At 45.5% G+C, this 24213-nt stretch overlaps 2 protein-coding genes across 5 annotated transcripts in view; one reads left to right on the forward strand and one right to left on the reverse strand.

Moving 5' to 3' along the window:
- NUP188 (nucleoporin 188) overlaps positions 1-21780 on the reverse strand; it is a 58582-nt gene extending 36802 nt beyond the window's left edge. For 2 of the 4 annotated variants that reach the window (XM_055117133.2, XM_003822348.5), the window contains exons 1-11: positions 21655-21780; positions 20170-20224; positions 16567-16640; positions 12989-13073; positions 12389-12469; positions 11365-11409; positions 10526-10618; positions 10286-10405; positions 3183-3394; positions 2386-2500; positions 613-813 (exon numbers count right to left, since the gene is read on the reverse strand). In XM_055117133.2, the coding sequence (XP_054973108.1) occupies positions 613-813; positions 2386-2500; positions 3183-3394; positions 10286-10405; positions 10526-10618; positions 11365-11409; positions 12389-12469; positions 12989-13073; positions 16567-16640; positions 20170-20224; positions 21655-21728 (1155 nt within the window). In that variant the 5' untranslated portion in view covers positions 21729-21780. The remainder of the gene's footprint in view (positions 1-612; positions 814-2385; positions 2501-3182; positions 3395-10285; positions 10406-10525; positions 10619-11364; positions 11410-12388; positions 12470-12988; positions 13074-16566; positions 16641-20169; positions 20225-21654) is intronic. The other 2 variants (XM_008975905.5, XM_008975904.4) reach the window with 1 other exon arrangement.
- Positions 21781-21959: 179 nt separating this feature from the next.
- Positions 21960-23876, forward strand: DOLK (dolichol kinase). The gene has a single exon (XM_008975907.4). It carries the CDS (start codon positions 22103-22105, stop codon positions 23717-23719), a length of 1617 nt encoding a protein of 538 aa, XP_008974155.2. The 5' UTR covers positions 21960-22102; the 3' UTR covers positions 23720-23876.
- The last annotated feature ends 337 nt before the right edge of the window (positions 23877-24213 follow it).

The following is a 24213-nucleotide window of genomic DNA, read 5'->3' on the forward strand; positions in this document are numbered from 1 at the left end:
GGCAGGCACCCGTAGTCCCAGCTACTTGGGAGGCTGAGGCACGCGAATCGCTTGAACTTGGGAGGCAGAGGTTGCAGTGAGCCAAGATCGTGCCACTGCACTCCAGCCTGGGTGACAGAGCAAGACTCTGTCTCAAAAACAAACAAACAAACAAACAAACAAGCTCTCTGAACCATGCCACTCAAACCCCAACATAAGACTCAAGAGAATTTCTAATTCATCTTCTTACAGTTAATTAAGTCCCCTGAAAGTGACTTCTCCAGTCAATATGGCCAAAGCTATCTTCTTAAGACATACTTTACTGGCAAAGAGTTCAAACCGTTATCTACCATTTACTGGCATTTTTGTTGCTTTGGGCAAATTACATCTCTCTGAGTCTCAATTTCCTAATGTATAAAACAGAATGATAATCTTTAACACGAAGAAGTGTTACAAGGATTCAAAAAGATAATGTTCATAAACATTATAAATAATGTCTGATGATGTCTAAATGCTCTCAAAAGGTTAGTTACAACATGATCCCATTATCCACACCACCATTATAACTATTACATTATTATAATGCTTCTGCCAGCTCACTCCCATGCTCACCACCCAGAGCCTTAAACTCACATCATTTCCCCCACTGGCAAGGGACTGGAGCAATCGGGTCAAGTACTGAAACACATTCAGCTGGATGGCTGTGCCACCTATCTTCCGGACCACACTGCTTGTCTCTTCTGGGTTCAGAGTGTGACGGAGGAGAGCCCAGGCCAAAAGCACTGGGGCATGATGTGGAATGTCCCCAAAGGTCAACATTAAACAGTCCATATCCTAGTGAGAGAAGAAAACACATCTACATCTCCCTCGACCAGTCAATATCCCTCGACCAGATTCTTCCTCACGCTCAATAAGCAAGCCATAAAGAGTGGCCTCACTCTCTCATTCTGATATTTCACTCTTCTCAAACCCCCAGTCACCTCACTAATAAACCCCTCAATTACAATTACTCTTCCTTTACCCACAAAATTTGTCTACTAATTTTATGTAGTCTTAAGATTATAAAATGCATGTTAAAATAGACATTCCTTAGAAATTTTATCCTGATCCTTCTCAAACTTTCTACGCTCTATCTTCATTTTCTATCTTCCTAACCATCTCATCTCAATGTTTTTCCCCTTTCCTCTTCTTTCACAGGCTCCTTAAATGCAGTCAATCCCCAGGGTTTTCTCCTTGGGCCTCTTTTGTCCTTGTACCATCTCCATGAATCAATCACTCTCACAGACTCAATTATCACCTTGGTATAGATGACTGACAAATCTGAGATTTCCTCCAGGTCTAATCAACTGTTTAACATTGTAGAGGCCGGGCACGGTGGCTCAAGCCTGTAATTCCAGCACTTTGGGAGGCTGAGGCAGGTGGATCACTTGAGGTCAGGGGTTCAAGACTAGCCTGGCCAACATAGTGAAACCCCATCTCTATTAAAAATATAAAAATTGGCCGGGCGCGGTGGCTCACGCCTGTAATCCCAGCACTTTGGGAGGCCGAGGCGGGTGGATCACAAGGTACGGAGTTCAAGACCAGCCTGGCCAATATGCTGAAACCCCGTCTCTACTAAAAAAATTTTAAAAAGCTGGGTGTGGTGGCACGTGCCTGTAGTCCCAGCTACTTCAGAGGCTGAGGCAGAGGAATCGCTTGAACCCAGTAAGTGGAGGTTACAGTGGGCCGAGATCGTGCCACTGCACTCCAGCCTGGGTGACAGAGCGATACTCCATCTCGAAAATAAATAAATAAATAAATAAATAAAATAAAAATATAAAAATTAACTGGGCGTGGTGGCATGTGCCTGTAATCCCAGCTATTCCAGAGGCTGAGGCACGAGAATCTCTTGAACCCAGGAGGTGGAGGTTGCAGTGAGCCGAGATGGCACCACTGCACTCCAGCCTGGGTGATAGAGCAAGACTCTGTCTCAAAAAAAACAAAACAGACTGGGCATGGTGGCTCACGCCTGTAGTCCCAGCACTTTGGGAGGCTTAGGCGGGAGGATCACGAAGTCAGGAGATCGAGACCTCTTGGCCAAAATGGTGAAACCCAGTCTCTACTAAAAATACAAAAATTAGCTGTGATCCCAGCTACCTGGGAGGCTGAGGCAGAAGAATCACTTGAACCCAGGAGGTGGAAGTTGCAGTGAGCCAAGACCGCGCCACTGCATTCCAGCATGGTGACAGAGCTAGACTTCGTCTCAAAAAACCAAAACAAAAACAAAACAAAAACATTGTAGAACCTCTGCATCACTGAACAATGTAGAGTTCCACAACACTGAAAATTTTATGCAGCAGTTCAATAATTGAAAGCTACTACTAACTTATAAACCCTCTGAAAAAAAAGAGGCTATTCCAAGTTCACCTGACAAATAAGCCCATCCTGCGCAAACTGATGCAGTTCTCTTCTGTCATCCAAAGCACACTTATGCAAGGACTCAATATCCATGCCCTCCACCAGGATGAGGGCACTGAAGTAGCTAGAAAGAAAAACAGTATCACCATGTTATATATCCCGTTCTGAAACTCACTAGAGACAAAGGTGAGATATAAGACACTGCGATATCAAAAAAACCTATTGGGCCAGGCATAGTGGCTAACGCCTATAATCCTAACACTTTGAGAGGCAGAGGTGGGAGGATCACTTGAGGCCAGGAGTTCAAGACTATCTTGGACAACAAAGTGACACCCCATCTATACCACACACACACAAAATTAACTGGTATATATCTTTGCTCACAGAGTGACCAGGCCCCCAGTTATGGATATATCCATGGTCATAAATAGAGAAAAACCAAGAAATTTAAAGTCCATAGACTATCACCTGAAAGAGAAGAGCGAGCATATATGCCTTATTTATCACTATCTTGTTAGCATTTGCATAGTGCTTGGCCTACAATAGTTGTTCAACAAATTTTTGTTCAATGAATGAATGAACCCCTTAAATGAAGACAGTAAGTAAAAGAGCAGATTACAAAACTCATGTTGAGAGTCCTCTCTCAATCCCAGTCTTTACTCCCTGCATGAAAGGGAATGTGGCAGTAGACCTATTTCCCCACCCATTAAGTGAAAAGTACACCTACCCCTCACCTGCTTACATACCACTATAGTATCAATGCTCTAAACATTGCAAGTTCCATGATGTTCAATTCACTGACTTACCCAATCCGATCTACAAAAGGATCCATAGTCTCATCCACCAGGTGCCTATTGGTCTGCCTACTACCAAATCCTTGCTCTTTAAACATCTTGGTTAATACAAGTAAGTCACTGGGTGCCATCTCAAAGTATGCATAATAAAGGAAAATAATTTCTAGCAGCATGGACTGTTCCCGAAGGCACTGAACAAACCAGCGAGACACTTGGCGCTCTGTCTGTACAACCAATGAAAACAAAATGGGAGAGAAATAACATGAGATTAAAAATAGTACTTAAAAAACATTTTTTAAAGAAAGGGTCTCAATCTGTCACCCAGGATACAGTGCAGTGGCAGATTATGGCTGCTCAAACTGCTACACGCAACTGATCCTCCTACCTCAGCCTCCTAAATAGCTGAGACTACAGGCGCAAGCCACTGCACCTGGTCCGTATTTAATTTTTTTTTTTTAAGAGACAGATTTTTTGCTTTTTTTTTAAGAGACAAGGTCTGACTCTATCACCCAGGCTGGAGTGCAGCAGTACAATTATAGCTTATGGCAGCTGCCCTCTCACCTGAGCCTCTCGAGTAGTTAGGACTAAAAGTGAGCACAAACATGCCCAGCTCATTTTTTCTTTTTTTAAATTTTTGGAAGAGAACAGGTCTTGCTATGTTGCAGAGGCTGGTTTTGAATTCCTAGCCTCAATCGATCCTCCTGGGAGGCCAAAGCACTGGGATTAAAGGCGTAAGCCACTGTGCCCAGCCAACCAATGTATCTTTTCTTTTGAGAGAGGGTCTCGCTCTGTCACCCAGAGTACACCCACAGCTCACTGCAGCTTTGACCCACCGGGCTCAAGCAATCCTCCTGCCTCAGCCATCCAAGTAGCTGGAACTACAGGTTAGCACCATGTCTAGCTAATTCTTTTAATTTTTTTTTTTTTTTTTTTTTTTTTTTGAGACGAAGTCTCACTCTTATCCCCCAGGCTGGAGTGCAATGGCGCGATCTTGGCTCACTGCAACTTCTGCCTCCCAGGTTCAAGCAATTCTCTTGCCTCAGCCTCCCAAGTAGCTGGGATTACAGGCACCTGCCACCACGCCTGGCTGATTTTTTTCTTTTTAGTAGAGACAGGGTTTCACCATGTTGGTCAGACTGGTTTCGAACTCCTGACCTCAGGTGATCCGCCCACCTTGGCCTCCCGAAGTGCTGGGATTACAGGCGTGAGCCACCGCGCCCAGCCAATTTTTAAAATTTTTTGTAGAAGCAAGGTCTTGCTATGTTGCCAGGGCTGGTCTTGAATTCCTGGGCTCAACCAATCTTCCCACCTTCACCTCACAAAGTGGTGGGATTACAGGCCTGAGCCACCATACACCCAGCTGCAACAATGTATCTTAAAAATTATCTCCTATAAAGGTATAGTAAAAATTTTCTGGACTAGCAGGGTGGCTCACGTCTATAAGCCTAATACTTGAATACTTAGGGAGGCCAAAGTGGGAGGACTGTTTGAGGCCTGGAGTTCAAGACTAGTCTGGGAAACACAGTGAGACTCCATCTCTAGAAAAAGTTTTTAAAAATGAGCCAGGCATAGAGGTGCATGCCTGTAGTCCCAGCTACACTGGAGCCTAAGGCAAGAGAGTCACTTGAGCTGGGGAGGTTGAGGCTGCAGTAGGCTACGATCATGCCCCTGTACCCCAGCCTGGGTGACACAGTGAGACTCTGTCACACACACACACACAAAAACCCTCCCTATTTTTAATCCTTTTATTTCCATAATAATTCATTATGTGGATATGCCATAGATTATTCAACCAATACACTCAATATTTTTAACACTACATAGTATTCCACTGCACATAAATGCCATCATTGATTTTACCTGCTCACTTGGATGGATGAGCATTTAGGTTACTACCAATCCCTTGCTAATAAACTCATACTATTCAACTGAAAAAACAACTAGACATTCTTTCCAGGTGTACAGGTACAATCACCAACAAAGATCATAAGGTAGGCCATAAAACATGAGATAGTAAATTTTAGAAGACTAAAATGACAAAGAATGTGTTCTCTGATAACAGAATCAAATAAAAACATTGAGAACAGTAAGATGTTTCGTCTGCTATAGTACTTCACACCTGTAATCCCAGCACTTTGGGAGGCCAAGGTGGTCAGATCCCTTCAGCCCGGGAGTCCAAGACTAGCCTGGGCAACATGGCAAAACCTGCAGCATCTTGTAGTCCTAGCTAGTTGGGAGGCTGAGGTAGGAGGATTACCTGAGCCCAGGAGGTCAAGGCTGCAGTGAGCCGTGATTGTGCCACTAAACTCCAGCCTGGGCAACAGAGAAAGAACCTGTCTCAAAAAAAAAAAAACCCAGATATTTACGAAAAACATCCAATATTTGGACATTAAATCCAGAGAGTCTCACTCTGCGTGACAGTGAGACTTCTAACACATACACACACACACACACACACACACACAGACACAGAGACAGACAGAGACAGAAATCCATTTAAAAAGGGAGAAAAAATATATACATATATAAAAAATAAAGAACAAGGCTGGGCGCGCGCACACACATGCACACGCGCACACACACACACACACACATACACACACACACACACACGGAGGCAGAAATCAATTTTAAAAAAAGAGAGAGAGTCCGGGCGCGGTGGCTCACGCCTGTAATCTCAGCACTTTAGGAGGCCGAGGCAGGCAGATCATGAGGTCAGGAGTTCGAGACCAGCCTGGCCAACATGGTGAGACCCCATCTCTACTAAAAATACAAAAAAAGCTGGGCATGGTGGTGGGCGCCTGTAATCCCAGCTACTTGGGAGGCTGAGGCAGGAGAATCATTTGAACCCAGGAGGCAGAGATTGCAGTGAGCCAAGATCACACCATTGCACACCAGCCTGGGCAACAAGAGTGAAAATTAAAAAAAAAAAAATACACAACAGAAATCAATTAAATATAAAACAGACATTACAATAAAGAAAACTGGCCAGACGTGGTGGCTCACGTCTATAATCCCAGCACTTTGGGAGGCTGAGGGGGCCGGATCACCTGAGCTCAGGAGTTCAAGACCACCCTGGGCAACATGGTGAAACCCTGTCTCTACTAAAATACAAAAAATTAGCTGAGCTTAATAGTGCACACCTGTACTCCCATCTACTTGGGATGCTGAGGCACAAGAATCACTTGAGCCCTAGAGGTGGATGTTGCAGTGAGTCAAGAATGCGCCACTGCACTCCAGTTTAGGCTATAGAGTGAGACTCTGTCTCAAAAAAAAATTTTTTTTAATAAAGAAAATTGAAGACAAAAACTACCATTATCAGAAATGAGTAAGAGCACAGCACTAGACTCTAAAGAGAGTAAAAGCATAAGAAAATAATATGAACAGCCTTATGTAAATACATTTCACCAGTGAAATGAAATGAACAAATTCCTTAAAAGATACAAATTACCAAAACTGTCCCAAATAGAAACAGGAAACTTGAATAGCTTTGTATCAATCAAGGAAAACAATTCAGTATTTAAAACTTTGTTAGAAACTTGATGAAAATTTTAAAAAGAGATAAAAAAAATTTTAATCAATAAATAAAAGAATTAAAAACCTTCCCACAAAGAAAACTCCAGACCCAGATGGCTTCACTGGTAAATTCTATCAAACACTTAAGGACAAGCTCCAAAAGGCAGGAGCCATAATAGACAAAACTGACAAAAACATTTATCAAAACTTAAAATTTTGGCCGGGTGAGGAGGCTCATGCCTGTAATCCTAGCACTCTGGGAGGCCGAGACGGGTGGATGACCTGAGGTCAGGAGTGAGACTAGCCTGGCCAACATGGCGAAACCCCATCTCTACTAAAAATAATACAAATTAGGAAGGCGTGGTGGCACATGCCTGTAATCCCAGCTACTCGGGAGGCTGGAGGCAGGAGAATCCCTTGAACCCGGGAGGCAGAGATTACACTTAGCCAAGATCGTGCCACTGCACTCCAGCCTGGGTGACTGAGTGAGAGCGTCTCAAAAAAAAAAAAAAAAAATTAAAATTAAAATGTTGGCTCTTGGAAAGATACAGTCTAGGAGCAGTGGCTCATGCCTGTCATCCCAGCACTTTGGGAGGCGCCAAGGCAGATAAATCATTTGAGCGCAGGAGCTTAAGACCAGCCTGGGCAACATGGCAAAACCATCTCTACAAAAAAAAAAAAAAAAAATACAAAAATTAGCCAGGTATGGTGGTACCTGCTTGTAGTCCCAGCTACTTGTGGGGCTGTGACAGGAGGGTCACTTGAGTCAGGGAGGTCGAGGCTGCAGTGAGCCATGTTCCCACCACTGGATTCCAGTCTGAGTGACAAACCGAGACCTTGTCTCAAAAAAAAAAAAAAAAAGAATTAAGGTGGGAAAAGACAAGCCACTAGGTGGAAGAAAAAAGTTGTAAAACATCTATCTGGTAAATAGCTTATATTTACAATACTGTATATAAAGAACTCTGACAATTTGATAAGACAAACATCCACAAAAAACAATGGGATAAAAATGTGAACAGACACTTGACTGAAGAAGGTGTAAGTAAATAAGCACGTGAAAAGATGTTCAACATCACTAGTCATCAGGGAAATGCAAATTAAAACCACGGTGAGACCAGGTGCGGTGACTCACACCAGTAATCCCAGCACTTTGGGAGGCCTAGGCGGGTGGATCACAAGGTCAGGAGATTGAGACCATCCTGGCTAACACGGTGAAACCCTGTCTCTACTAAAAATACAAAAAATTAGCCGGACGTGGTGGCATGCCTGTAGTCCCAGCTACTCAGGAGGCTGAGGCAGGAGAATCGCTTGAACTCAGGAGGCAGAGGTTGCAGTGAGCCAAGATCGTGCCACTGCACTCCACCCTGGGCGACAGTGTGAGACTCCGTCTCAAAAATAAAAAAAAAACCCACAATAAGACAGGCATGGTGGCATATGCCTGTAATCCCAGCCTACTCAAGAGGCCAAGCAGAAGGATCACTTGAATCCAGGAGTTCAAGGCCAGTTTGGGCAAAATAGCAAGACCCTATCTCAAAACAAACAAACCACAATGAGATATTACTATATACTTATTTAGGATGTTTAAAATTAACAGCCATACCAAGTGTTGGTGACAATGTCAAACAAAAAGAATTCTCATACATTTCTAGTGGGAATGCAAAATGGTATAGCCACTATGGATAAACAATTTATCAATTCTTTATAAAAATTTCCATTTACGGCTGGGCATGGTGGCTCATGCCTGTAATCCCAGTATTAAAAATACAAAAATTAGCCAAGTGTGGTGATGCGTGCCTGTAATCCCAGCTACTCAGGAGGCTGAGGCAGGACAATCGCTTGAACTCAGGAGGCAGAGGTTGCAGTGAGTCGAAATCGCGCCACTGAACTCCAGCCTGGGCGACAGAGCGAGACTCCGTCTCAAAAAAAAAAAAAAAAAAAATTTACATTTACGACTCAGCAATCTCACTCTCAGGTATTTATTTACCCAGGATAAATGAAAACTTATGTCAAAAAACCCATATGCTAATGTTCATAGCACATTATTCCTAATAGTCAAAAAACAAAAATGACAAATGGCTGGCTATCAACTGAGAAATGGATAAACAAAATATGGTATATCCACACAATGGAATGTTTACTACTCAACCATAAATAAGAATGAAGTACTAGTACATGATATAACATGGATGAATCTCAAAAACATGACATTAACTGAAAGAAGCCAAACAGAAAATTCTACATATTGTGTGGTTCTATTTATATGTAATTCCAGAAAAAGTAAAAGTATAGTCACAGTTACTTAAAAATAGTTAAAATGGTAAATTTTATGCTATGTCTATTTTATCACAATTTAAAAAATCATAATTAAACAAAAAACTGCTGAATCAAGAAATATGTACTTTGTAAATTTTTAGATATTGTCAAAATGCTTCCCATTAAAAAGTATATCAATTTAGTTGCGAATAATGGCTCACACCTATAATCCCAGCACTTTGAGAGGCTGAGGCGGGAGGACCGCTTGAGCCCAGCCGGCTACTCTTATTTTGCATATGAATTTTTTTTGAGACAGAGTCTCGCTCTGTGGCCCAGGTTGGGGTGCAAGTGGTGTGATCTTGGCTCACCACAACCTCCGTGCCCAGCCCGGTGTAAGTTTTTATACTCAAGAATATGGTGTGCCAGGCACAGTGGCTCACACCTGTAATCCCAGCACTTTGGGAGGCAGAGGTGGGTGGGTCACGAGGTCAGGAGATCAACACCATCCTGGCTAACACGGTGAAACCGCGTCTCTACTAAAAATACAAAAAAATTAATTGGGCGTGGTGGTGGGTGCCTGTAGTCCCAGCTACTTGGGAGACTGAGGCAGGAGAACGGCGTGAACCCGAGAGGTGGAGCTTGCAGAGAGCCGAGATCGTGCCACTGCACTCCAGCCTGGGCGACAGAGCGAGACTCCGTCTCAAAAAAAAAAAAAAGAGTATGGTGTGTCGGTCGGGTGCAATGGCTCACCACCGTAATCCCAGCACTTTGATGGGTTGAGGCAGGCAGATCACCTGAGGTCAAGAGTTCTAGACCAGCCTGATCAACATGGAGAAACCCCATCTCTACTCAAAATACAAAATTAGCTGGGCGTGGTGGCGCATGCCTTTAATCCCACCTACTCGGGAGGCTGAGGCAGGAGAACTGCTTGACCCAGGAGGTGGAGATTGTGGTGAGCCAAGATCATGCCATTGCACTCCAGCCTGGGCAACAAGAGTAAAATGCCGTCCAAAAAAAAAAAGAGTATGGTATGTCCTAGGCCGGGCATGGTGGCTCACGCCTGTAATCCCAGCGCTTTGGGAGGCCAAGGCAGGCAGATCACCTGAGGTCGGGAGTTCTAGACCAGCCTGACCAACATGGAGAAACCCTGTCTCTACTAAAAATGCAAAAATTGGCTGGGCGTGGCGACGGGTACCTGTAATCCGCTGAGGTAGGAGAATTGCTTAAAACCAGGAGATGGAGGTTGCAGTGAGCCGAGATCATGCCACTGCACTCCAGCCTGGGTGACAGAGGGAAACTCCATCTTAAAAAAAAAAAGGTTACAGGAGAGCACAGTAACCACATACCATGAGATTTCCATGTGTCTCCCAAGTTGGTGCTTCAGTTTTATAAAGCTCTTCGAATTGCTGTCTGTATTTTGAAACTAGTTCCTTCTCCAATTTATCAACACAGTCTGCATATTCAACCTTTAAAAAATGAAAAGAGTAAATTATACCTAGAATAAAAGGTAAATATTCAAATAAATATTAATAAAATTATTAAGATGATACAGTATAAAGAGAAGCAAGAGGACTAAACAAGCTTACCCTATAGGGGTGTCTTTCATCTTGGAAGTAAGTGAGAAGGTGTAAGACACAACGAAGAATACAGGTTCTTTCTTCATAATAATAATCTGCAATCTGAGGAACCCAAAATTCAAAATCAGTTACTCACCTTTGCACACAGGAAACTCAAGTTTAAATTTAGTGATAATTTCACTTAAAGATGTGGATGGAAAAGTTCAATTTATATAAATGAGGAATCACAGAAATGCAAACATACTGAATTAGGCCAAAATAAAGCAAAAGACATTCATAAACCAGAATATACAGGATGAAAGGAATTAATTATTTAACAATATACATAAGTTTCCAAAAATGTTTTCTAGCATGATTTCTCAGAGCATTCATTTAGCACACAATGCTATCAACTGGCAGGCCAAACACATAAAAACAAATTCCACTGATATAGGTCCTAATTGCTTGTAACTAATGTACTTATTCTCACTAAATATAAAATAGGAAACTTCTTCAGAAGTCACAAATTACATTTTAACACGAGATCCTAAGTGAGAAGGTTGCTGGAAAGGGACTGAAGAATAAAGAAATAAAGAAATACAAATTAATCCTGTTGGACTTACACCTAAAGAAAAAATATCCATGAACTTGTTCTCACCACCAGTAGCTGAAGAATCTCCTTGGGAGAAACTTCTCTACTGGGTCCAGTGGATAAAAGCATCTTTTCACAAATGAGTTAATATGCTTCTTCATAAAGACCTCCATGCTTGCCCAACAAAGAGTCAAAAGCCAGCAATCTCAGGAAAATGAGGTCAAGAAGCTGTCACTCAATTTTACATCAAAGAATAGAAATGGTGACTACTACTGACCTTCAGGATTAAGGCCTGGCTCTGCCTCTCATCTTGCAGTACTGTCTGAAAAGAAAAACAGAGCAGTTAAGAGGCCATCTTTTAGGCAAAACTCAAGTAATAAAAAAAGATAGATACCTTCACTTCATCCTTCAAGATTATAATTGCACATTTGTTTCTACATATACTTTCCATCTTACTTTTTACCCAAATGTACCCAAACCTGTGCTCAAATCCCTCCCCTTCTCCTCTGGCCTCAATCCTCTTATGTAAAATGAGGGGCTGGGCAGGCTAGAAATTCTACCAAATCCTGGCCGGGCGCGGTGGCTCACGCCTGTAATCCAAGTACTTTGGGAGGCCGAGGCGGGGGGATCACGAGGTCAGGAGATCGAGACCATCCTGGCTAACACGGTGAAATCCTGTCTCTACTAAAAATACAAAAAATTAGCCGGGCGTGGTGGCAGGCGCCTATAGTCCCAGCTACTTGGGAGGCTGAGGCAGGAGAATGGCGTGAACCCGGGAGACAGAGCTTGCAGTGAGCCAAGATCGCGCCACTGCACTCCAGCCTGGGCGACAGAGCGAGACTCCATCTCAAAAAAAAAAAAGAAACTCTACCAAATCCTTATCACCTCTAATAGCCCAAGATTCCATGATTGACATGTCAGTCTTTGACCTCTCCACTCCTCCAAGTATGAAGACAGATCTCAGCTTATATGCATATATATTCTTTACTTTTTAAAGAGATAGGGTCTCACTCTTTTGCCTAGGCTGGAGTGCAGTAGTGCGATCACAGTTCACTGCAGCCTCAAACTCCTGGACTCAAGTGATCCTCCTGCCTCAGCCTCCCAAGAAGCTGGGAGTACAGGCACAGGCCACTGCACCCAGGTCATGTTTTTTTTAAAGCCTTTAGTAGGTCTTTCCTGAAGATGACGGTACCTGATCACCTACCACCGATAAAAGAATTGGTGCCAAAATCCTACATTATCTAAAACCAACAGGGAAAAAGGATAAAGGCAGAAGAAAGGAGCTGACATAAACCACAAACCTTTACTGAGTCCCGAGTACCCCTGTAGTCCTCTTGCAGGTAACACTGGAGTAACTGCACACTCTGTTCTTCATCAAGACCCTGAAACACAGAGATTTTAAGTAAGGAACAGCTCAGAAATCGCACACAGGATGCAGAGAATTTAAAGATTTGTCTTCTACAATGAACACAGGACTTGAATAAACAAAAATGCTTCTCAAAGATTCATAAAACATAACAATTCTGACTCTAATAGAAGAAAAGAGCCAGTCACTGACATACAATTTTTATTACAATTAAATGTACATGCCAGAAACAACGATGCTTATTCACTAAGCACATTAATACAGCAGTAGGCATGATGTGAGCTTCCGAAATGACAAACTTAGTCACACCTTAAAGACCACCACATGTCTGGTGAAGAAAACCCTATGATATGCAGTGAATGGATCAGGCAACTTTGACTTGTAACTTTTAGGGAGAAGAGTTGCAACCTGGGTATTTATAAAACAATTTAATCCCCAAAACAAAAGGAAACTGAATTTTCACTATCACTAGCAATATAACCACGCACATCCACACTGCAAGTAATAAATTGAGCGAGTGCTAATTTTTACTCACCAAAAACTTGCTGATTCTTAAACCCAGTTCCTTCAATGGTGAAGCTACATCTTTATTAGCTTTCACTTTTTCAGCTGAACTTGGACTACGAAAAGAACAGTGAATCATTTCTTCATTCTCAATAGCCCACTGGGTTTAAAATAAAAATATTTTTAAATATTTTTCCTACAGACTATTTTCTGCCCTTCAGATGCCTATAAAATAAACACACACAAACACACACACGCGCACACACACACACACACACACACACCCCCATTCACCTCTACAAACTTCATAACACAGAACTGGTTATGCCTAAGTAACAAAACAAAAAAAAAGTGGTTAAATTACAGTTATAACAATGTTATTTGTAAACACATTAAGTTACATTATTTTTGACCCTTACTACTGCCCTAAAAGGCAAATATTACTATTCTCCTTTTACAAATGGAATTGCCAGCACTTAGAAAGGGTAAATAACTTACCAAAAATCCCACAGCTCATAAACAGTTGCTAGAATTTAAAACCAGGTCTATGGCATACATACATATATTAATACGTTATCTGTAATAGCTCTGTCCACTGAGAAGGCCTAGAATTTATAACACTCCAACAGCAGGAGGCACATGCAGCACCCAGATCCTGCTTTATAATACCATTCTCTAATAACAGGATTCCTTGGAGAATTGGTTGATTCTAGAGTCAGGGCAAGGAAAATACAAGAAAATCTTGAAGCATCTTACAGTGAAACGAAGTACAAAAGGGCTTAAGAAACCAAAGTCCTTTCGGTAGGAGATGACGTAATAGAAAAAAAAGAAAAAAGGAAGGACACACCCAAAGGACAGAGGCCAACCTAAAAGAATGCCCAATAGCCAAAGCTGAAACAAGGTATAAACAAAGTATAAGATAAATAAAATAAATATATTTGAGTCTATACTGATATAAACTAATGAATAAATAAATAGGATAGGGAGGGGCCAGAACAATGGCTCATGCCTGTAATCCCAGCACTTTGGGAGGCGAAGGCAGGAGTGTAGCTTGAGGCCAGGAGTTTGAGATCAGCCTAGACAACGAAGTGAGACCCTCATCTCCGCCAAAAATGAAAAAAATTAGCTGGACATGGCTATATTTAGTACTTACTTCCAAAAAATAAAATAGGAAAAGAGAAAAAAGTAACTTTACAGAGGAGAAACTTGGCAAATGCCTCCTTAACTGAGTGACCAAGATTAACATTACCAGTGATTTCATGTGGACAGCATGTACTCTCTGCTATGATGTGGTAAGAAGGGTAGCTTGGCCAGGCGTGGTGGCTCACGCCTGTAATCCCAACACTTTGGGAGGCTGAGGCGGGCGGATCACCTGAGGTCAGGAGTTCAAGACCAGCCTGACCAATATAGTGAAACCCTGTCTCTACTAAAAATACAAAAATTAGCCAGGCATGGTGGCATGCACCTGTAGTCCCAGCTACTCGGGAGGCTGAGACAGAATTGCTTGAACCCAGGAGGCAGAGGTTGCACTGAGCTGAAATCGCGCCACTGCACGCGAGCATGGGCAACAAGAGCGAAACTCCATCTCAAAAAAAAAAAGAAGAGCACCTCACCTCTGTGTATTTTTCCCAAAAACTCACAACCCCAGTCTAATAATAAGGAAAACATCAGACAAACCCAAATTGGGGGCATACTACAAAATAACTAACCAGTCCTCAAACTTGTTCAAGGTCATGAAAATCAAGGTAAGACTAAGACATTGTTGACATTGTCACCGGCCGCGGTGGCTCACGCCTGTAATCCCAGCACTTTGGGAGGCCGAGGCGGGCGGATCACGAGGTCAGGAGATTGAGACCATCCTGGCGAACACAGTGAAACCCTGTCTCTACTAAAAATACAAAAAATTAGCCGGGCGTGGTGGCAGGCGCCTGTAGTCCCTGCTACTCGGGAGGCTGAGGCAGGAGAATGGCGTGAACCCGGGAGGCAGAGCTTGCAGTGAGCCGAGATCGTGCCACTGCCCTCCAGCCTGGGCCACAGAGCGAGACTCCATCTCAAAAAAAAAAAAAAAAAGACTAAGACATTGTCACAGCGGGCGCCTGTAGTCCCAGCTACTCGGGAGGCTGAGGCAGGAGAATGGCGTGAACCCGGGAGGCAGAGCTTGCAGTGAGCCGAGATCGTGCCACTGCACTCCAGTCTGGGCCACAGAGCGAGACTCCATCTCAAAAAAAAAAAAAAAAGACTAAGACATTGTCACAGCTAAGAGGAGACTACAGGCACTTGACAACTAGGTTGGATCCTGGAACAGAAAAAAGATAGTAAAGAAAACAATAGGCAGGGTATGGCGGTTCACGCCTTTAATCTCAGCACTTTGGGAGGCCGAGGTGAGCAGATCACTTGAGATCAGGAGTTCAAGGCCAGCCTCGCCAACATGGTGAAACCCCATCTCTACTAAAAATACAAAAATTAGCTGGGCGTGGTGGCGGGCACCTGTAATCCCAGCCACTCGGGAGGCCGAGGCAAGCGAATCACTTGAACCCGGGAGATGGAGGTTGCAGTAAGCTGAGATGTGACACTGCACTCCAGCCTGGGTGACAGAGCAAAACCCCATCTCAAAAAAAAAAAAAGAACAGACACTGGAATGAGACCACCAGGGTCAAATCCTGGTTCTATCACTTACTAGCTGTGTGACCATGACAAGTTACTTAACCTCTTTGTGCCTCAGTTTCCCCATTGGTAAAATGGAAACAATGATAAGAGTACCTAAATGTAATAATATAGAGATTATCTTTTTTAAAAGTCCATGTATTTTAGATACATAGTCAAGTATTTGCAGACAAAATAACAAGGTATCTGGGATTTACTTCAAGGTAATTACAGGGGAAGAATTAACAGATGAATAACAAGGAAAAGTTCATCGTTAACCTAAGAGAATGAAAATGGAAGGTAAAGAAGTAATACATTCAAAAGCAGTACAAAAGTAGAAGGGAAATGAGGGTGACTTAGACTATAACGCATAATAGAATGAGATCTGGACTAGGAATCAAGATCAAATAAGCCCAGCCCTACAAGCTGCATTCTCTTTATTTGCAACTACTTTATATTTTATTACTATGTTTTCCACTACCCAATAAAAAGATCTATATATTCACCCAAAGAATAAAAGTAGTAACTATCTCAAAGGGGTGTTGTGGGGATTAAATAACTTTTGATAAGTCAGGTGCTTAGAGTATGAATTGTTACATAGTTAACACTACACAAGTGTCAGTTGTTAGTATCATCCTTCACTGCTATCTCCCACCAATTAGTACTCACACAGACACTGTGGACTCTGAATAAATATTAGAAAATTGGTTGAATGTTTAATAAATTCTCATCCCCACACATAGGTCATAATTATATTCTACAATACTGTATTTCTAGAAGGAATTTCCTTTTCTTTCAGTCAACAAAAAAACGAATGTACCCTACTGTTTTCCACTGGTAAACTAAATTGTATTATCTCTGGTATACATAACCCTACAATATCATCAAAGCACATAGAAGGATGGTTTTATCCATGTTAGCTTCCTTAGGAGAATTACTTTAACCTGACACCCGGAACTGCCATACCTGGGAGGTTTGTAGTAAGAAAGCCCCTCTAACAATCGCCGCCAATGTTTATTCAGTTCTGCCTCAATCTGACTCTGGAAAAGAACAAGGTAATTATACAAATGCAGTTTTTGTTTTTTTTTTTTTTTGAGACGGAGTCTCACTCTATCACCCAGGCTGGAGTGCAGTGGCACCAACTTGGCTGACTGCAACCTCCGCCTCCCAGATTCAAGTGATTCTCGAGCCTCAGCCTCCCGAGTAGCTGAAATTACAGGTGCCAGCCACCACACCCAGCTAATTATTGTATTTTTAGTAGAGATGGAGTTTCACCATGTTGGCTAGGCTGATCTCGAACTCCCCACCTCAAGTGATCTGCCTGCCTTGGCCTCCCAAAGTGCTGGGATTACAGGCGTGAGCCAAGGCACCCGACCGCAAATGCAGTTTTTTGTGCTTTCTTTTTTTTTTTTTTTTTTTGAGACGGAGTCTCACTCTGTTACCCAGGATGGAGTGCAGTGGCGCGATCTTGGCTCACTGCAACCTCCGCCTCCTGGGTTCAAGCAATTCTCCTACCTCAGCCTCCTGAGTAGATGGGACTACAGGCGCACGCCACCATGCCAGTCAGTTTTTTTGTATTTTTAGTAGAGATGGGGTTTCACTATATTGGCCAAGCTGGTCTTGAACTCCTGACCTCGTGATCTGCCCATGTGAGCAAAGTGCAGGGATTACAGGTGTGAGCCACTGCGCCCGGCCCAAATGCAGTTTTATTAATAATCAGACTCGGCCAGGCATGGTGGCTCACGCCTGTAATCCTAGCACTTTGGGAGGCCGAAGCGGGCGGATCCCCTAGGGTTGGGAGTTGGAGACCAGCCTGATCAACATGGAGAAACCCTGTCTCTACTAAAAAATACAAAATTAGCTGGGCGTGGTGGTGTATGCCTGTAATCCCAGCTACTCGGGAGGCTGAGGCAGGAGAATCACTTGAACCTGGGAGGCAGAGGTTGTGGTGAGCCGAGATTGCACCAACGCACTCCAGCCAGGACAACAAGAACGAAACTCCGTCTCAAAAAAAAAAAAAAAAAAAAAAATCGGATTCCAGAATCACACTAAGTATTATACATTCCTTTGAGTGTTTTTAATATGCATTTTTCCCCACAGTTGAAATCATTTTGAATACAGAATTCTGTAACCTTCTTTTCTTTGCTTAACATTATAACATAATGACTTAACCTTATTATGAAAGTCTTGATAAACATACTTTCAAGTTGCTGCATAATACTTGTATCAAGTTGGTAGATCATAATTCATTTACCATTCCTCTAATGTTTGATATACTTAAGCTGACTGTAATTATTTAATAATATAAATGATGTTGTGGTGAAGTTTTCTTTGTTGTTTTTTGAGACAGGGTCCTGTTCTGTCACCCGGGCTGGAGTGCAGTGATGCAATCATGGCTCACTGCAGGCTTGATATCCTGAGCTTAAGCGATCTTTCCACCACAGCCTCCTGAGTAGCTGGAACTACTAATACAAGCATATGCCACCAGGCCTAACTTTTTTTTTTTTTTTTTTTGAGATGGAGTCTCGCTTTGTCACCCAGGCTGGAGTACAGTTGCGCGATCTCGACTCACTGCAACCTCCACTTCCGGGTTCAAGCGAATCTCCTGCCTCAGCCTCCCGAGTAGCTGGGATTACAGGCATGCACCACCACACCGGGCTAATTTTGTATTTTTAGTAGAGACGGGGTTTCTCCATGTTGAGGCTGGTCACAAACTCCTGACCTCAGGTGATCCACCCGCCTCGGCCTCCCAAAGTGCTGGGATTACAGGCATGAGACACCATGCCTGGCCAAGAATCTTTCTTAGGTTGAGGTAGAAGAATGATATTTGTACCCCTACTCTCAGCAGCCAAGCAATGAACACAGGTATCTTTTCATAAAAGGAATCAATGAAATACAAAGGTAGATTTAAAAGACTTCAGCAGCTAGGCTAGGTAGTCTCATTTCAGCAAAGAAGTAGGGAATGCGTAATGTTTATAAAGCTTTTTGCTTTTTTGAGCTGGGGTCTCGATGTGTCTCCCAGGCTAGAGTTCACTGCAGCCTCAACCTCCCAGGATCAAGCAATCCTCCCACCTCGGACTCCTAAGTAGCTGGGACTACAGACATGCACCACCATGCCTGGCTAATTTTTAAAAAATTTTTTGTAGAGACGGGGTCTTGCTATGTTGCCAGGGCTGGCCTTGAGCTTGTGCACTCAATTGATCCTTCTGCCTTGGCCTTCCAAAGTGCTGGGATTACAGGCATGAGCCACTGCATCTGACCACGTTTATAAAGTTTTAGGAACAAAAAAAAGTGTTTATACCAGGCACAGTGGCTCATGCCTGCAATCTGAGCACTTTGGGAGACTGAGGTGGGCAGATCACCTGAGGCCAGGAATTCAAGACCAGCCTGGCCAACATGGTGAAACCCCATCTCTACTAAAAATACAAAAATTAGCCGGGCGTGGTGGCATGCATCTGTAATCCCCAGCTCCTTGAGAGGCTAAGGCAGGAATCACTTGAACCCAGGAGACAGAGGATGCGGTGAGCCGAGATCATGCCACTGCACTCCAACCTGGGCGAGAGCCAGACTCTGTCTCAACAACAACAACAACAAAACGTAGCCGGGTGTGGTGGCTCATGCCTGTAATCCCAGCACTTTGGGAGGCTGAGGCAGGCAGATCACCTGAGGCCAGGAGTTCGAGACCGACCTGGCCAACATGGCAAAACCCTGTCTCTACTAAAAATATAAAAATCAGCAGGGCGTGGCGGTGGGCACCTCTAATCCCAGCTACTGGGGAGGCTGAGGCAGGAGAATCACTTGAACCCAGGTGGCAGAGGTTGAAGTGAGCCAAGATCGAGCTACTTACACTCCAGCCTGGGAGCAAGACTCCCCCCTCAAAAAAAAAAAAAAAGTGGCTGTCACGCCTGTTATCCCAGGACTTTGAGATGCCAAGGCAAGTAGATCACCTGAGGTCAGGAGTTCAACACCAGCCTGGCCAACATGGTGAAACCCTGTCTCCACTAAAAATACAAAAATTAGCCAGGTGTGGTGGCATGCACCTGTAATCTCAGCTACTCGGGAGGCTGTGGCAGGAAAATCGCTTGAACTCGGGAGGCGGAGGTTGCAGTGAGCTGGGATCATGCTATTACACTCCAGCCTGGGTAACAAGAGTGAAACTCCATCTCAAAATAAATAAATAGGCCAGGTGTGGTGGCTCACGCCTATAATCACAGCAATTTGGGAGGCCAAGGAAGGCAGATCACCTAAGGTCGGGAGTTCGAGACCAGCCTGACCAAAATGGAAAAACCCCATCTCTACTAAAAATACAAAATTAGTCGGGCGTGGTGGTGCATGCCTGTAATCCCAGCTACTCGAGAAGCTGAGGCAGGAGAATCGCTTGAACCTGGGAGGCAGAGGTTGCGGTGAGCCGAGATCACGCCATTGCACTCCAGCCTGGGAAACAAGAGCAAAACTCTGTCTCTAAATAAATAAATGTGTTTACTTCCTACATTTAAAAAAAAGTGTTTTTTTGGTAACAAAAGCTACACAAAGAACCCAGAGAACCCACTCAAGAACACCACCACTTACCAGCTCTCTCAGAGCTGACCTTCCAAGCAGAATAGTCCACAGTTCTCTACTGCTCCTGCAAAATGAGAGAACAGAGGTAATTTTGCTCTTTCTGATCATACAAACTTGTTCACTGCCTCATAGCCATTTTGTCTACTCTCTAAAAGCAAAAAATCTCAATATACAAAACGATTTGTTAAATTTTTGGAAAGTAATCTTGTTATATAATAATATTGTTAGTGCCGGGCACGGTGGCTCATGCCTGTAATCCCAGCACTTTGGGAGGTCGAGGCGGGCGGATCATGAGGTCAGGAGATCGAGAGCATCCTGGCTAACACAGTGAAACCCTGTCTCTACTGAAAATACAAAAAATTAGCCAGGCGTTGTGGCGGGTGCCTGTATCCCCAGCTACTTGGGAGGCTGAGGCAGGAGAATAGCATGAACCCGGGAGACAGAGCTTGCAGTGAGCCGAGATCGTGCCACTGCACTCCAGCCTGGACGACAGAGCGAGACTCCGTCTCAAAAAAAAAAAAAAAAAAAAAAAAAAAATTGGGGAAAACACTGCTGGCACAGGGAAGGATAAGAGACAGGGATGTTTAACTTTGAGGGAGGGTGGTGGGAAGAACGAAGACCTTCGAGCTGCAATGTGGAAGACAGAGGGAGGCGTGGTGGTCTGGTTATAGCACTGGAGGCACGCAGACTTCAGCCTGAATGCTCTCTTTATCACTTGGCTAGCTCTGAGCCGGACTTCTGAGTCATCTGTGAAATAGAAGGCGCCTCTGGGAGTTGCGAGAATTGAATGAGATAACTCATGGGAAGCGCTCCACCAGGGTCTGACGCTAGAAAGCACTTTGTCAAAATTGTAGCTTTCGTATATAATATTTCATCTTCTTGTCCCTAAAGCCTAGCTCAATTCCTGAAATCTCCTGGAGGATTTGGACATGCTGGCTGACTGATTCAGTGCAAGAAAAGAACGATACGAGGCGCGGAGAGGACAGAAGCCGCAAGCGTGGCTCCGCTCAACGCGAAACAAAATCCTAACAAGAACAGATCGCGGGAGAGGTCGGGGAGCCAGCAGGGCGCACTCGACGCCGGGGCAGGACACTGGGAGCCTGCAGCAGGGACGTGGGTGGGGGGTACCCCAGGCGACCGCAAAGCTCCCCGTGGCTCGAGGGAGCGTCACGGCCGGAGAAGGAAGCGCGGGTGGGGCGCCAAGAGACGCGCCGGAGGTGAGAGAGGAGGAAGGCAAAGGGCCCTGGGTGAGGAGATGGGAGGCCGAGCGCGGAGGGAAGGGGTGAAGAGCCGGCCCCCCTCCTGAAGAAGACTTCAGATCCCCGCGCGCGGGGACCATTTGGACGTAACCGCCTCCCGTCTCGGTGCCCGTCCACCCAGCCGGGGTTGGCCCTGCCACCGTCGCCACATCCCGCCTCCAATTCCCGCCCCGCTTCCGCTCGGCTTTGACACCGCGCTTCACAGCCACCCCGGTCCATTCGACCCTCTCCGCACCTCACACACGGCCCGCCGGCGGCCGCCGCCATCTTCGCGCGCCCGCGCGCCCTGACCCCGCCCCCAGACGCCATGCCCACGTGACCGCTCGCCCCCGGATCCGGAGCGTGGGCGGGGATTTCGTCACGTGACGTTGCCGCGGGGCGGTGCCAAGATGGCGAGGCCCAAAGAGGTGAGGAGCCGGCAGCGGGGGCGGCTGTAACTGTGAGGAAGGCTGCAGAGTGGCGACGTCCACGCCGTAGGTTGGAGGCTGTGGGGGGTGGCCGGGCGCCAGCTCCCAGGCCGCAGAAGTGACCTGCGGTGGAGTTCCCTTTTCGCTTCTGGAGAACGGAGGGAGAAGGTTGCTGGCCGGGTGAAAGTGCCTCCCTTTGCTTGACGGGGCTGAGGGGCCCGAAGTCTAGGGCGTCCGTAGTCGCCCCGGCCTCCGTGAAGCCCCAGGTCTAGAGATATGACCCGAGAGTGCCCATCTCCGGCCCCGGGGCCTGGGGCTCCGCTGAGTGGATCGGTGCTGGCAGAGGCGGCAGTAGTGTTTGCAGTGGTGCTGAGCATCCACGCAACCGTATGGGACCGATACTCGTGGTGCGCCGTGGCCCTCGCAGTGCAGGCCTTCTACGTCCAATACAAGTGGGACCGGCTGCTACAGCAGGGAAGCGCCGTCTTCCAGTTCCGAATGTCCGCAAACAGTGGCCTATTGCCCTTCTCCATGGTCATGCCTTTGCTTGGACTAGTCATGAAGGAGCGGTGCCAGACTGCTGGGAACCCGTTCTTTGAGCGTTTTGGCATTGTGGTGGCAGCCACTGGCATGGCAGTGGCCCTCTTCTCATCAGTGTTGGCGCTCGGCATCACTCGCCCAGTGCCAACCAACACTTGTGTCATCTTGGGCTTGGCTGGAGGTGTTATCATTTATATCATGAAGCACTCGCTGAGCGTGGGGGAGGTGATCGAAGTCCTGGAAGTCCTTCTGATCTTCGTTTATCTCAACATGATCCTGCTGTACCTGCTGCCCCGCTGCTTCACCCCTGGCGAGGCACTGCTGGTATTGGGTGGCATTAGCTTTGTCCTCAACCAGCTCATCAAGCGCTCTCTGACACTGGTGGAAAGTCAGGGGGACCCAGTGGACTTCTTCCTGCTGGTGGTGGTAGTAGGGATGGTACTCATGGGCATCTTCTTCAGCACTCTGTTCGTCTTCATGGACTCAGGCACCTGGGCCTCCTCCATCTTCTTCCACCTCATGACCTGTGTGCTGAGCCTTGGTGTGGTCCTACCCTGGCTGCACCGGCTCATCCGCAGGAATCCCCTGCTCTGGCTTCTTCAGTTTCTCTTCCAGACAGACACCCGCATCTACCTCCTAGCCTATTGGTCTCTGCTGGCCACCTTGGCCTGCCTGGTGGTGCTGTACCAGAATGCCAAGCGGTCATCTTCCGAGTCCAAGAAGCACCAGGCCCCCACCATCGCCCGAAAGTATTTCCACCTCATTGTGGTAGCCACCTACATCCCAGGTATCATCTTTGACCGGCCACTGCTCTATGTAGCCGCCACTGTATGCCTGGCGGTCTTCATCTTCCTGGAGTATGTGCGCTACTTCCGCATCAAGCCCTTGGGTCACACTCTACGGAGCTTCCTGTCCCTTTTTCTGGATGAACGAGACAGTGGACCACTCATTCTGACACACATCTACCTGCTCCTGGGCATGTCTCTTCCCATCTGGCTGATCCCCAGACCCTGCACACAGAAGGGTAGCCTGGGAGGAGCCAGGGCCCTCGTCCCCTATGCCGGTGTCCTGGCTGTGGGTGTGGGTGATACTGTGGCCTCCATCTTCGGTAGCACCATGGGGGAGATCCGCTGGCCTGGAACCAAAAAGACTTTTGAGGGGACCATGACATCTATATTTGCGCAGATCATTTCTGTAGCTCTGATCTTAATCTTTGACAGTGGAGTGGACCTAAACTACAGTTATGCTTGGATTTTGGGGTCCATCAGCACTGTGTCCCTCCTGGAAGCATACACTACACAGATAGACAATCTCCTTCTGCCTCTCTACCTCCTGATATTGCTGATGGCCTAGCTGTTACAGTGCAGCAGCAGTGACGGAGGAAACAGACATGGGGAGGGCAAACAATCCCCACAGCAGACAGCTACTTGGGCATGAAGAGCCAAGGTGTGAAAAGCAGATTTGATTTTTCAGTTGATTCAGATTTAAAATAAAAAGCAAAGCTCTCCTAGTTCTAGTTTTGCTGATTTTTTTTTTTTTTTTTTTTTTTTTTTGAGACAGTTTTGCTCTTGTTGCCCAGGTTGGAGTGCAATGGCGCGATCTCGGCTCACCGCAACCTCCGCCTCCCAGGTTCAAGCGATTCTCCTGTCCCAGCCTCCTGAGTAGCTGGGATTACAGGCATGCGCCACCATGCCCAGCTAATTTTGTATTTTGAGTAGAGACAGGGTTTCTCCATGTTGGTCAGGCTGGTCTCGATCTCCCGACCTCAGGTGATCTGCCCACCTTGGCCTCCCAAAGTGTTGAGATTACAGGCGTGAGCCACCGTCCCAGCCTTGCTGATATTTAAA

The sequence above is a fragment of the Pan paniscus genome, chromosome 11 (genome assembly GCF_029289425.2).
Source record: "Pan paniscus chromosome 11, NHGRI_mPanPan1-v2.0_pri, whole genome shotgun sequence".
Classification (NCBI taxonomy): Eukaryota; Metazoa; Chordata; class Mammalia; order Primates; family Hominidae; genus Pan; species Pan paniscus.